General features: G+C 41.6%; 1 protein-coding gene across 1 annotated transcript in view; it reads left to right on the top strand.

The window, feature by feature from the left end:
* Positions 1–15,073, top strand: part of AQR (aquarius intron-binding spliceosomal factor) — a 264,323-nt gene that overhangs the window by 115,814 nt on the left and 133,436 nt on the right. The window contains exons 24-25 of the mRNA XM_053697946.1: positions 11,472–11,581; positions 11,706–11,841. Of these exons, the coding sequence (XP_053553921.1) occupies positions 11,472–11,581; positions 11,706–11,841 (246 nt within the window). The remainder of the gene's footprint in view (positions 1–11,471; positions 11,582–11,705; positions 11,842–15,073) is intronic.

Below are 15,073 nucleotides of genomic sequence, written 5' to 3'. Positions count from 1 at the left end.
TAAAACTTATTGGGGCCTAGTTTTTTCCACATGGCTGGCTTTATTTTTGCCTAGAAACAGTTTCCTGAGGCTTTCCACTGTTATAGTATAAATGTTACAGTTGGTGCAGTTAAAATTACAAACTGTGACATTCAGCTTCCCTCAGCAGTCCCCTGCATGCTATAGGACATCTCTGAAGGGCTCAAAAGGCTTCAAAAGTAGGAGCTGTGGCAGTTGTTATGACTGTTTAAAAAACATATTTTTCGTTTTGTTAATCTGTTTTCTCCTGTTAAGTGTGGTCAGTCCACGGGTCATCATTACTTCTGGGATATTAACTCCTCCCCAACAGGAAGTGCAAGAGGATCACCCAAGCAGAGCTGCCATATAGCTCCTCCCCTCTACGTCACACCCAGTCATTCTCTTGCACCCAACTAATAGATAGGATGTGTGAGAGGACTGTGGTGATTATACTTAGTTTTTATATCTTCAATCAAAAGTTTGTTATTTTAAAACAGCACCGGAGTGTGTTGTTCCTTCTCAGGTAGAATTTGAAGAAGAATCTACCTGAGTTTTTGGATGATTTTAGCCGGCGTAGCTAAGATTCATTTTGCTGTTCTCGGCCATTCTGAGGAGTGAGGTAAACTTCAGATCAGGGGACAGCGGGCAGGTTCACCTGCAAAGAGGTATGTTGCAGTATATTATTTTCTGAGGAATGGAATTGACTGAGAAAATACTGCCAATACCAATATAATGTAAGTTCAGCCTTAAATGCAGTAGTAGCAACTGGTATCAGGCTGTTTATGTATATATGTGTACACTTCTGTATTCTGGGGAATGGCACTTCTCTGGGTAATACTATATGCATATAATCTTTAGCCTTACTTGCAGTGGGAACGTCTAGCAACAGGCTGTTTAATGGTATTTCATGATTTTTGATTTTAAACGTTTTTGCTGGCATGCTAAATTGTTTAAATATCTGAGGTACTGGGTGAAAAATTGTTTTTGGGCACTGTTTTTCCACTTGGCTATCGTTTATTTTAATCTGAGACAGTTTACTGAACTTCCCTCACTGCTGTGAGTGAGGGGGAGGGGCCTATTTTGGCGCTTTTGCTACGCATCAAAAATTCAGTCAAAAGTCTGTTTCTCTTCCTGCATGATCCGGATCGTCTCTACAGAGCTCAAGGGTCTTCAAAAATTATTTTGAGGGAGGTAATCACTCACAGCAGACCTGTGAGATTGTGCTTTGACTGTGATAAAAAACGTTTATATTTTGTACATTTTTTTCTGCCATTAAGGGTTAGTTATCCATTGCTAATGGGGGCAATCCTTTGCTAAATTTATGCCTTTACTGGGAAAAATCTGATTGTTATTTTTCCAGTTCCTTATTATTAAACTGTCATAATTTTTTTCTGTGCTTCTTAAAGGCACAGTGCGTTTTTCACATTACTTGTAATTTGAGTGAAAAGTATTTCCAAGCTTGCTAGTTTAATTGCTAGTTTGTTAAACATGTCTGACTCAGAGGAATATCTCTGTGCTATATGTGCAAAAGCCAAGGTGGAGCCCAATAGAAATTTATGTACTAATTGCATTGATGCTACTTTGAATAAGAGTCATTCTGTACAAATTGAACATCATTCACCAAACAACGAGGGGGAAGTTATGCCGACTAACTTGCCTCACGTGTCAGTACCTGCATCTCCCGCTCGGGAGGTGCGTGATATTGTAACGCCGAATACTTCAGGGCAGCCATTACAAATCACACTACAGGACATGGCTAATGTTATGACTGAAGTTTTGTCTAAATTACCAGAACTTAGAGGTAAGCGAGATCACTCTGGGGTGAGAACAGAGTGCGCTGATAATATTAGGGCCATGTCAGATACTGCGTCACAATTTGCAGAACATGAGGACGGAGAGCTTCATTCTGCGGGTGACGGATCTGATCCAAATAAACTGGATTCAGACATTTCAAGTTTTAAGTTTAAGCTGGAAAACCATTGTGTATTACTAGGGGAGGTCTTAGCGGCTCTGAATGATTGTAACACAGTTGCAATACCAGAGAAAATGTGTAGGTTGGATAAATATTTTGCGGTACCGTCGAGTACTGACGTTTTTCCAATACCTAAGAGACTTACTGAAATTGTTACTAAGGAGTGGGACAGACCCGGTGTGCCTTTCTCACCCCCTCCTATATTCAGAAAGATGTTTCCAATAGACGCCACCACACGGGACTTATGGCAAACGGTCCCTAAGGTGGAGGGAGCAGTTTCTACTTTAGCTAAGCGTACCACTATCCCGGTGGAGGATAGCTGCGCCTTTTCAGATCCAATGGATAAAAAATTAGAGGGTTACCTTAAGAAAATGTTTGTTCAACAAGGTTTTATATTGCAACCCCTTGCATGCATTGCGCCTGTCACGGCTGCAGCAGCATTTTGGTTTGAGTCTCTGGAAGAGACCCTTGAATCAGCTCCATTAGATGAGATTACACACAAGCTTAAGACCCTTAAGCTAGCTAATTCATTTATTTCTGATGCCGTAGTACACTTAACTAAACTTACGGCTAAGAATTCCGGATTCGCCATTCAGGCACGCAGAGCGCTGTGGCTAAAATCCTGGTCAGCTGATGTTACTTCTAAATCTAAACTACTTAATATACCTTTCAAAGGGCAGACCTTATTCGGGCCCGGTTTGAAGGAAATTATCGCTGACATTACAGGAGGTAAAGGCCATGTCCTGCCTCAAGACAGAGCCAAACCTAGGGCTAGACAGTCTAATTTTCGTGCCTTTCATAACTTCAAGGCAGGAGCAGCATCAACTTCCTCTGCACCAAAACAGGAAGGAGCTGTTGCTCGATACAGACAAGGCTGGAAACCTAACCAGTCCTGGAACAAGGGCAAACAGGCCAGAAAGCCTGCTGCTGCCCCTAAGACAGCATGAAGTGAGGGCCCCCGATCCGGGAACGGATCTAGTGGGGGGCAGACTCTCTCTCTTCGCCCAGGCTTGGGCAAGAGATGTCCAGGATCCCTGGGCAGTAGAGATCATATCTCAGGGATATCTTCTGGACTTCAAAGCCTCTCCCCCAAAAGGGAGATTTCATCTTTCAAGGTTGTCAACAAACCAGATAAAGAAAGAGGCGTTTCTACGCTGTGTACAAGATCTTTTACTAATGGGAGTGATCCATCTGGTTCCGCGGTCGGAACACGGACAAGGTTTTTACTCAAATCTGTTTGTGGTTCCCAAGAAAGAAGGAACCTTCAGACCAATCTTGGATTTAAAGATCCTAAACAAATTCCTAAGAGTTCTATCGTTCAAAATGGAAACTATTCGGACAATCTTACCCATGATCCAAAAGGGTCAGTACATGACCACAGTGGATTTAAAGGATGCCTACCTTCATATACCGATTCACAAAGATCATTACCGGTATCTAAGGTTTGCCTTCCTAGACAGGCATTACCAGTTTGTAGCTCTTCCATTCGGGTTGGCTACGGCTCCAAGAATCTTCACAAAGGTTCTGGGCTCTCTTCTGGCGGTGCTAAGGCCGCGAGGAATTTTGGTGGCTCCGTACCTAGACGACATTCTGATACAAGCGTCAAGCTTTCAAACTGCCAAGTCTCATACAGAGTTAGTACTGGCATTTCTAAGGTCGCATGGGTGGAAGGTGAACGTAGCGAAGAGTTCTCTCTTACCACTCACAAGGGTTCCCTTCTTGGGGACTCTTATAGACTCTGTAGAAATGAAGATTTACCTGACAGAAGACAGGTTAACAAAGCTTCAAAATGCTTGCCGTGTCCTTCATTCCATTCAACACCCGTCAGTGGCTCAATGCATGGAGGTAATCGGCTTAATGGTAGCGGCAATGGACATAGTACCCTTTGCACGCCTACATCTCAGACCGCTGCAATTGTGCATGCTAAGTCAGTGGAATGGGGATTACTCAGATTTGTCCCCTACTCTGGATCAAGAGACCAGAAATTCTCTTCTATGGTGGCTTTCTCGGCCACATCTGTCCAGGGGGATGCCATTCAGCAGACCAGATTGGACAATTGTAACAACAGACGCCAGCCTACTAGGTTGGGGCGCTGTCTGGAATTCCCTGAAGGCTCAGGGATCATGGAATCAGGAGGAAAGTCTCCTTCCAATAAACATTCTGGAATTGAGAGCAGTTCTCAATGCCCTTCTGGCTTGGCCTCAGTTAACAACTCGGGGGTTCATCAGGTTTCAGTCGGACAACATCACGACTGTAGCTTACATCAACCATCAAGGAGGGACAAGAAGCTCCCTAGCGATGATGGAAGTCTCAAAGATAATTCGCTGGGCAGAGTCTCACTCTTGCCACCTGTCAGCGATCCACATTCCTGGAGTGGAAAACTGGGAGGCGGATTTCCTAAGTCGTCAGACTTTTCATCCGGGGGAGTGGGAACTTCATCCGGAGATCTTTGCCCAAATACTTCGACTTTGGGGCAAACCAGAGATAGATCTCATGGCGTCTCGCCAGAACGCCAAGCTTCCTTGTTACGGGTCCAGGTCCAGGGACCCAGGAGCAGTCCTGGTAGATGCTTTGACAGCACCTTGGACCTTCGGGATGGCCTATGTGTTTCCACCCTTCCCGATGCTTCCTCGATTGATTGCCAGGATCAAACAGGAGAGAGCATCGGTGATTCTGATAGCGCCTGCGTGGCCACGCAGGACCTGGTATGCAGATCTAGTGGACATGTCATCCTGTCCACCTTGGTCTCTGCCTCTGAGACAGGACCTTCTAATTCAGGGTCCTTTCAAACATCAAAATCTAATTTCTCTGAAGCTGACTGCTTGGAAATTGAACGCTTGATTTTATCAAAGCGTGGTTTTTCGGAGTCAGTTACTGATACCTTAATACAGGCTAGGAAGCCTGTTACCAGAAAGATTTACCATAAAATATGGCGTAAATACTTACATTGGTGCGAATCCAAGAGTTACTCATGGAGTAAAGTTAGGATTCCTAGGATATTGTCCTTTCTACAAGAAGGTTTAGAAAAGGGTTTATCTGCTAGTTCCTTAAAGGGACAGATCTCAGCTCTGTCCATTCTTTTACACAAGCGTCTGTCAGAAGTTCCAGACGTTCAGGCTTTTTGCCAGGCTTTGGCCAGGATTAAGCCTGTGTTTAAAACTGTTGCTCCACCATGGAGCTTAAATTTAGTTCTTAACGTTTTACAGGGTGTTCCGTTTGAACCCCTTCATTCCATTGATATCAAGCTGTTATCTTGGAAAGTTCTGTTTTTAATGGCTATTTCCTCGGCTCGTAGAGTTTGAGTTATCAGCCTTACATTGTGATTCTCCGTATCTGATTTTTCATTCAGATAAGGTAGTTCTGCGTACTAAACCTGGGTTCTTACCTAAGGTTGTCACTAATAAGAATATCAATCAAGAGATTGTTGTGCCATCATTGTGTCCGAATCCTTCTTCAAAGAAGGAACGACTTCTGCACAATCTAGATGTAGTCCGTGCCCTGAAATTTTATTTACAGGCAACTAAAGATTTTCGCCAAACTTCTTCCCTGTTTGTCGTTTATTCTGGACAGAGGAGAGGTCAAAAAGCTTCTGCTACCTCTCTCTCTTTTTGGCTTCGTAGCATAATACGTTTAGCCTATGAGACTGCTGGACAGCAGCCTCCTGAAAGAATTACAGCTCATTCCACTAGAGCTGTGGCTTCCACTTGGGCCTTTAAGAATGAAGCCTCTGTTGAACAGATTTGCAAGGCTGCAACTTGGTCTTCTCTTCATACTTTTTCCAAATTTTACAAATTTGACACTTTTGCTTCTTCGGAGGCTGTTTTTGGGAGAAAGGTTCTTCAGGCAGTGGTTCCTTCCGTATAAAGATCCTGCCTGTCCCTCCCGTCATCCGTGTACTTTAGCTTTGGTATTGGTATCCCAGAAGTAATGATGACCCGTGGACTGACCACACTTAACAGGAGAAAACATAATTTATGCTTACCTGATAAATTCCTTTCTCCTGTAGTGTGGTCAGTCCACGGCCCGCCCTGTTTTTTATGGCAGGTCTAAATTTTTAAATTATACTCCAGTCACCACTGCACCCTATAGTTTCTCCTTTATCGTTTGGTTCTTGGTCGAATGACTGGGTGTGACGTAGAGGGGAGGAGCTATATGGCAGCTCTGCTTGGGTGATCCTCTTGCACTTCCTGTTGGGGAGGAGTTAATATCCCAGAAGTAATGATGACCCGTGGACTGACCACACTACAGGAGAAAGGAATTTATCAGGTAAGCATAAATTATGTTTTTTGTATTAAGGGGTTGATCATCCATTTGCAAGTGGGTGCAATGCTCTGCTAACTTGTTACATACACTGTAAAAATTTCGTTAGTTTAACTGCCTTTTTTCACTGTTATTTCAAATTTTGGCAAAATTTGTTTCTCTTAAAGGCACAGTAACGTTTTTTTATATTGCTTGTTAACTTGATTTAAAGTGTTTTCCAAGCTTGCTAGTCTCATTGCTAGTCTCTATAAACATGTCTGACATAGAGGAAACTCCTTGTTCATTATGTTTAAAAGCCATGGTGGAACCCCATAGGAGAATGTGTACTAAATGTATTGATTTCACTTTAAACAATAAAGATCAGCTGTTATCTTTAAAAGAATTATCACCAGAGGATTCTGACGAGGGGGAAGTTATGCCGACTAACTCTCCCCACGTGTCAGACCCTTTGACTCCCGCTCAAGGGACTCACGCTAAAATGGTGCCAAGTACATCAAAGACGCCCATAGCGATTACTTTGCAGGACATGGCGGCAATCATGGATAATACCCTGTCAGCGGTATCAGCCAGACTGCCTGAATTCAGAGGAAAGCGCAAAAGCTCTGGGGTTAGATGTAATACAGAGCGCGCAGATGTTTTAAGGCCCATGTCTGATACTGCGTCACAATATGCAGAAGCTGAGGAAGAGCTTCAGTCTGTGGGTGACGTCTCTGACTCGGGGAAACCTGATTCAGATATGTCTACTTTTAAATTTAAGCTTGAGAACCTCCGGGTGTTGCTTGGAGAGGTTTTAGCTGCTCTGAATGACTGTGACACAATTGCAGTGCCAGAGAAATTGTGTATACTGGATAAATACTATGCGGTGCCGGTGTGTACTGACGTTTTTCCAGTACCTAAAAGGTTTACAGAAATTATTACTAAGGAGTGGGACAGACCCGGTGTGCCGTTTTCCCCCCCTCCTATTTTTAGAAAAATGTTTCCAATAGACGCCACCACACGGGACTTATGGCAGACGGTCCCTAAGGTGGAGGGAGCAGTTTCTACTTTAGCAAAGCGTACCACTATCCCTGTCGAGGACAGTTGTGCTTTTTCAGATCCAATGGATAAAAAATTAGAAGGTTACCTTAAGAAAATGTTTATTCAACAAGGTTTTATCCTGCAGCCCCTTGCATGCATTGCTCCTGTCACTGCTGCTGCGGCGTTCTGGTTTGAGTCTCTGGAAGAGGCCTTTCAGACAGCTACTCCATTGACTGAAATACTTGACAAGCTTAGAACACTTAAGCTAGCTAATTCTTTTGTTTCTGATGCCATTGTTCATTTGACTAAACTAACGGCTAAGAATTCTGGATTCGCCATCCAGGCGCGTAGGGCTCTATGGCTTAAATCTTGGTCAGCTGACGTGACTCCAAAGTCTAAATTACTTAACATTCCCTTCAAGGGGCAGACCCTATTCGGGCCTGGTTTGAAGGATATTATTGCTGACATTACTGGAGGTAAGGGTCATACCCTTCCTCAGGACAGGGCCAAATCAAGGGCCAAACAGTCTAATTTTCGTGCCTTTCGAAACTTCAAGGCAGGTGCAACATCAACTTCCTCTGCTACAAAACAAGGGAACTTTTGCGCAATCCAAGCCGGCCTGGAAATCTAACCAGGCCTGGAGCAAAGGCAAGCAGGCCAGAAAGCCTGCTGCTGCCTCTAAGACAGCATGAAGGAACGGCCCCCTATCCGGCAATGGATCTAGTAGGGGGCAGTCTTTCTCTCTTCGCCCAGGCGTGGGCAAGATATGTTCAGGATCCCTGGGCGTTGGAGATCATATCTCAGGGATATCTTCTGGACTTCAAAGCTTCCCCCCCACAAGGGAGATTTCACCTTTCGAGATTATCTGTAAACCAGATAAAGAAAGAGGCATTCTTACGCTGTGTGCAAGACCTCCTAATAATGGGAGTGATCCATCCAGTTCCACAGATGGAACAAGGACAGGGATTTTATTCAAATCTGTTTGTGGTTCCCAAAAAAGAGGGAACCTTCAGACCAATTTTGGATCTAAAGATCTTAAACAAATTCCTCAGAGTTCCATCGTTCAAAATGGAAACTATTCCGACAATCCTAGCTATGATCCAGGAGGGTCAGTACATGACCACAGTGGATTTGAAGGATGCTTACCTTCACATACCGATTCACAAAGATCATCATCGGTTCCTAAGGTTTGCCTTTCTAGACAGGCATTACCAGTTTGTGGCTCTTCCCTTCGGGTTAGCTACAGCCCCAAGAATTTTTACAAAGGTTCTGGGGTCTCTTCTGGCGGTCCTAAGACCACGGGGCATAGCAGTGGCCCCTTATCTAGACGACATCCTGATACAGGCTTCCAAATTGCCAAATCTCATACGGACATAGTGCTGGCATTTCTGAGGTCGCATGGGTGGAAAGTGAATGAGGGAAAGAGTTCTCTATCACCCCTCACAAGGGTTTCCTTCCTAGGAACTCTGATAGATTCTGTAGAAATTAAAATTTACCTGACGGAGTCCAGGTTATCAAAGTTTCTAAATTCCTGCCGTGTTCTTCACTACATTCCGCGCCCTTCGGTGGCTCAGTGCATGGAAGTGATCGGCTTAATGGTAGTGGCGATGCACATAGTGCCATTTGCACGCCTACATGTCAGACCGCTGCAATTATGCATGCTCAGTCAGTGGAATGGGGATTTCACAGATTTGTCCCCTCTGCTAAATCTGGATCAAGAGACCAGAGATTCTCTTCTCTGGTGGCTATCTCGGGTCCATCTGTCCAAAGGTATTACCTTTCGCAGGCCAGATTGGACAATTGTAACAACAGATGCCAGCCTTCTAGGTTGGGGTGCAGTCTGGAATTCCCTGAAGGCTCAGGGATCGTGGACTCAGGAGGAGAAACTCCTCCCAATAAATATTCTGGAGTTAAGAGCAATATTCAATGCTTGGCCTCAGTTAGCATCCCTGAGGTTCATCAAATTTCAGTCGGACAACATCACGACTGTGGCTTTCATCAACCATCAAGGGGGGACCAGGAGCTCCCTAGCGATGTTAGAAGTCTCCAAGATAATTCGCTGGGCAGAGACTCACTCTTGCCATCTATCAGCGATCCATATCCCAGGTGTAGAGAACTGGGAGGCGGATTTTCTAAGTCGTCAGACTTTTCATCTGGGGGAGTGGGAACTCCATCCGGAGGTGTTTGCTCAATTGGTTCATCGTTGGGGCACACCAGAATTGGATCTCATGGCGTCTCGCCAGAACGCCAAGCTTCCTTGTTACGGATCCAGGTCCAGGGACCCAGAAGCAACGCTGATAGATGCTCTAGCAGCACCGTGGTTCTTCAACCTGGCTTATGTGTATCCACCGTTTCCTCTGCTCCCTCGACTGATTGCCAAAATCAAACAGGAGAGAGCATCGGTGATCTTGATCGCGCCTGCGTGGCCACGCAGGACCTGGTATGCAGACCTGGTGGACATGTCATCCTTTCCACCTTGGCCTCTGCCTCTGAGACAAGACCTTCTACTACAAGGTCCTTTCAATCATCCAAATCTAATTTCTCTGAGACTGACTGCCTGGAGATTGAACGCTTGATTTTATCAAGGCGTGGCTTCTCCGAGTCAGTCATTGATACCTTAATTCAGGCACGAAAGCCTGTAACCAGGAAAATCTACCATAAGATATGGCGCAAATATCTTCATTGGTGTGAATCCAAGAATTATTCATGGAGTAAGGTTAGGATTCCTAGGATATTGTCCTTTCTCCAAGAGGGTTTGGATAAAGGATTATCAGCTAGTTCTTTAAAGGGACAGATTTCTGCTCTGTCTATCCTTTTGCACAAGCGTCTGGCAGAGGTTCCAGACGTCCAGGCATTTTGTCAGGCTTTGGTTAGAATTAAGCCTGTGTTTAAACCTGTTGCTCCTCCATGGAGCTTAAACTTGGTTCTTAAGGTTCTTCAAGGAGTTCCGTTTGAACCCCTTCATTCCATTGATATCAAACTTTTATCTTGGAAAGTTCTGTTTTTGATGGCTATTTCCTCGGCTCGTAGAGTCTCTGAGCTATCAGCTTTACAATGTGATTCTCCTTATCTGATTTTCCATACAGATAAAGTAGTTCTGCGTACAAAACCTGGGTTTTTACCTAAGGTAGTTTCCAACAAGAATATCAATCAAGAGATTGTTGTTCCATCATTGTGTCCTAATCCTTCTTCAAAGAAGGAACGTCTTTTACATAATTTGGACGTAGTCCGTGCTTTAAAGTTTTACTTACAAGCGACTAAAGATTTTTGTCAAACATCTTCCCTGTTTGTTGTTTACTCTGGACAGAGGAGAGGTCAAAAGGCTTCGGCAACCTCTCTTTCTTTTTGGCTTCGGAGCGTAATACGCTTAGCCTATGAGACTGCTGGACAGCAGCCCCCTGAAAGGATTACAGCTCATTCTACTAGAGCTGTGGCTTCCATCTGGGCCTTTAAAAATGAGGCTTCTGTTGAACAGATTTGCAAAGCGGCGACTTGGTCTTCGCTTCATACCTTTTCAAAATTTTACAAATTTGATACTTTTGCTTCTTCGGAGGCTATTTTTGGGAGAAAGGTTCTACAGGCAGTGGTCCCTTCCGTTTAAGTACCTGCCTTGTCACTCCCTTCATCCATGTACTTTAGCTTTGGTATGGGTATACCACAAGTAATGGATGATCCGTGGACTGGATACACCTAACAAGAGAAAACATAATTTATGCTTACCTGATAAATTTATTTCTCTTGTGGTGTATCCAGTCCACGGCCCGCCCTGTCCTTTTAAGGCAGGTATAAATTTTAAACTACAGTCACCACTGCACCCTATGGTTTCTCCTTTCTCGGCTAGTTTCGGGCGAATGACTGGATATGGTAGTTAGGGGAGGAGCTATATAGCAGCTTTGCTGTGGGTGATCCTCTTGCAACTTCCTGTTGGGAAGGAGACTATCCAACAAGTAATGGATGATCCGTGGACTGGATACACCACAAGAGAAATAAATTTATCAGATAAGCATAAATTATGTTTTTTATTCCTCAAGGCATATTATCCCATATGTAATATTTATGTTAATTAAGGACATGAGTCTTTCTTGGAGTCTGTTTATGCACTAAATTAGTGAATGTTTGTAGGAATTTGTCAGCCCTCTACAAATAAACAATAGTAATAATAATAGGATTGGATACGGTCCATGCTTCAGCTAACATTTCATGTAAACTTTTGTCACTATTATAGGCCCTTAATCAGCTTTTTGAGAAGATTATGGCTCTAGATATTGATGAAAGGCACCTTTTGCGTCTGGGACATGGAGAAGAAGAGCTAGAGACTGAGAAGGATTTCAGTAGGTGAGGTGTGCTTTTGTTAAATTACTTATTACTGTCCTCCCTGTGTCAATATAAACAAATAAATAAGAAAACACCTGACTTGTTATGTATAGGAATATGTAACTTGGATATCATCACATTGCAGATATGGGCGAGTGAATTATGTCTTGGCACGAAGACTGGAGCTTCTCAAGGAAGTTGGACGTTTGCAGGAGAGCCTGGGGGTCCCAGGAGATGTGTCATATACATGTGAGACTGCTGGCCACTTCTTTTTATATCAGGTGAGCATTTTGCTTGAGTTAGTAGGCGTCTCCCTTTAGGAACCCACATACTTGTGATCCTCTTGGTCACATTATCCTCAGTGATGATATAATTTCTTCTAGTAGACATGGGTTAAATATTTGACTCCTGCTTCCAGCAATCACAGTTCCTTCTTTGAAGAGCTTTGAGCTCCCCAACTCCTTGGATTTATATTAACAATATTAAATAAACCCTGTCCAGACTGAAAATTTTAGAGGCCAGCAATGCCTATGATTTTGGGCATCCCTTTAATGACATTAGACACCTCCACGTGGTCCTGTGACAAGTCTGTACACTTGTATGCCCTGCATCCTTTGTCTGTTCTTGACTACACATGAATGACATTCTAAGGCAATGGGTCTGGAGTTAATTAGCTATAGTACAGATTCATTTGCCATTTTTCCATATTAGAACAAGATATGTAAAAATCTGAAAATGTGAAATTCATTCATGAAGCTTTTTTTTATATATATTTAAATCTAATCTTTAAGGACCAAGTTTTTTTTTTTGTTTGCTTTGCCTACATGGATAGAATACTTTTTAAAAATTGTGCGCGCTGTAAAGGAACTTCAGTTTATAAATATATAATATAAACTAAAAATGAATACTGTAGAATGTAATTGATGCAGTGTTTTGTATATTTTGGAAACACTAATAATAAAAGACAACTTCCGACACACCCAGAGAACTCCTCCATCCAGCAACTTGCTGATACTGAAAGAGCCATTTAACGTATACATAAATATAAGAATTTACCTAAAAAAATTTAATCTAATAAGTACAAGTTACAATCCTAAGAACACTGCTATACATAGTTCATGATACAAAGTGGATAGTTTAAATTGATTAATAGGCAAAATAAAAGTATGTCTTAAAATGTACTCTCATTTCCTTAAAGGGACAGTCTAGTATAAATTAAACTTTTATTATTCAGATAGGACTTTTAATTTTAATCAACTTTCCATTTTACTTTTATCATGAAATTTGCTTTTTTCTCTTGATATTCTTAAATTAAACTAAACATAGGTAGGCTCATATGCTAATTTCTAAGCCTTTGAGGGCTGCCTCTTATCACATGCTTTTTAAATTCCTTTTCAACACAGAGACAGAAAGTACACGTGGGCCATATAGATAACACTGTGTTCAGGCACAGGGGGTTATTTAAGATTTAGCACAAAACAATGCTAAATTTAAGACAATAGATAACAGTCACAGTCATGTGATCAGGGGTCTGGAAGAAGGTTCCTAGATACAAGGTAATCACAAAGGTAAAAAGTATATTAATATAACTGTGTTGGTTATGCAAAACTGGGGAATGGGTGATAAAGGGATTATCTATCTTTTAAAACAATAATAATTCTATGGTAGACTGTCCCTTTAAGTACTACTTTGTCTCTCCTTCTCGTGCAGAAATGTAATATGTTGTGATCTTGCAAAAATGTCCCTTTCTAGAATGCTGAGGAACCTTGTAGAACAGTTGTATTGGTTTAGATTCTCATACTTAAATGCTGAGCGGATCAAGATTCTCCTTGGAGAACTCGGCTTTTCAGCTCTTTTTCCTTAACTTTTACTACTAGACGGACTCCTATTGTTAGTCTGCTTTTTTATGACCACTCTCTTTTCCATTCATGTGTACTGCAAGAAGCCTCCTTAATGCTTAAAAAGACAGTAAAGTCAAAATGAAACTTAAAGGGACAGTCTTCTTGTCAGAATTAAACTTTCATGATTCATATAGGGCATGCAATTTTAAACAACTTTCCAATTTACTTTTATTATCAAATTTGGTTTGCTCTCTTTGTATTTTTTGCTGAAAGCTTAACACAGGTAGGCTCAAACTGATTTCTAAACGTTTAAAAACCGCATCTTATCTCAGTGCATTTTGACAGTTTTTTAAAGGTTAGACAGGGCTAGTTCATGTGTGCCGTATAGATAACATTGTGCTCACTCAAGTGGAGTGGAGTTATTTAAGAGTCAGCACTGATTGGCTAAACTGCAAGTCTATCAATATAACTGAGATAAGGGGGCAACCTGCAGAGGCTTAGATACAAGGTAATCACAGAAATAAAAAGTATAACAAAATAACTGTGTTGTTTATGGGGAATGGGAAATAAATGGATTTTCTATCTTTTTAAACAATAACAATTCTGAAGTAGATAGTCCCTTTAAAATGACTGGATAGAGGATATCAATTTTGCTTAGTTCTCTTGGTATCCTTTGTTAAAGAGCTCAGGAGCGTGCACGTGTCTGTAGCCATCTGGCAGCAGTGTTTGCAATATTATTTATTGCAGTGTTATATAAAGTTGCAAATACTGCTGCCATAGACTGCTAAAGATACATGCATGCTTTTAAGCTCCTATCAGCCAGTAGATACTATTATATCTGTTAGAATATTACCATAAATATTATCTCAGCAGTGTAATCCAATGTGTTAGATATACGCTAGGTTACAATATTATTTAATTATGCCTCAGTAGTAACCTCCAAACGTATTATATATATTTACGTAACAATAATTCTAACTAAAATGTCATCTTTAATCCTTAGTTCTTATCAGTTACCTTTATATACACAATGATTATATTTACATAGTAAATAGCGTATTAATTATGGCCAAATATATATGTCTATGCTGTTACAATATTCTATACAAGCAAGCTATAAAGATATTTCTGTAAAGATTAAGCTTTCTCAAAATGAATTGCTTATTAAAATCACACCTTACCATTTAACTTATAAGGCAATTTGTAATTAGCTAACAACACAAGTCCAATGCCAAAATATGGATCACTAACTTACAATGCTTAAACAACTAGAGAAGTTTGTATATTATCAACACAATAGCCAATTTATGTGCAGTTCTTAAAGGGACACTGAACCCAAATTTTTTTCTTTTGTGATTCAGATAGAGCATGCAATTTTAAGCAACTTTCTAATTTTCTCCTATTATCAAATTCTTCAGTCTCTTTGTATCTTTATTTGAAATGCAAGAATGTAAGTTTAGATGCCGGCCTATTTTTGGTGAACACACTGTGTTGTTCTTGCTGGTTGGTGGATAAATTCACCCACCAATAAAAAAGTGCTTTCCATGGTCCTGAACCAAAAAAATTGCTTAGATGCCTTCTTTTTCAAATAAAGAAAGCAAGAGAACGAAGAAAAATTGATAATAGGAGTAAATTAGAAAGTTGCTTAAATTTACATGCTCTATCTGAATCA

This window comes from Bombina bombina, chromosome 1, assembly GCF_027579735.1.
Source record: "Bombina bombina isolate aBomBom1 chromosome 1, aBomBom1.pri, whole genome shotgun sequence".
In the NCBI taxonomy this organism is placed as follows: Eukaryota; Metazoa; Chordata; class Amphibia; order Anura; family Bombinatoridae; genus Bombina; species Bombina bombina.
Note: the sequence above shows the minus strand (reverse complement) of the source record. Positions and strands in the feature narration are given on the sequence as shown.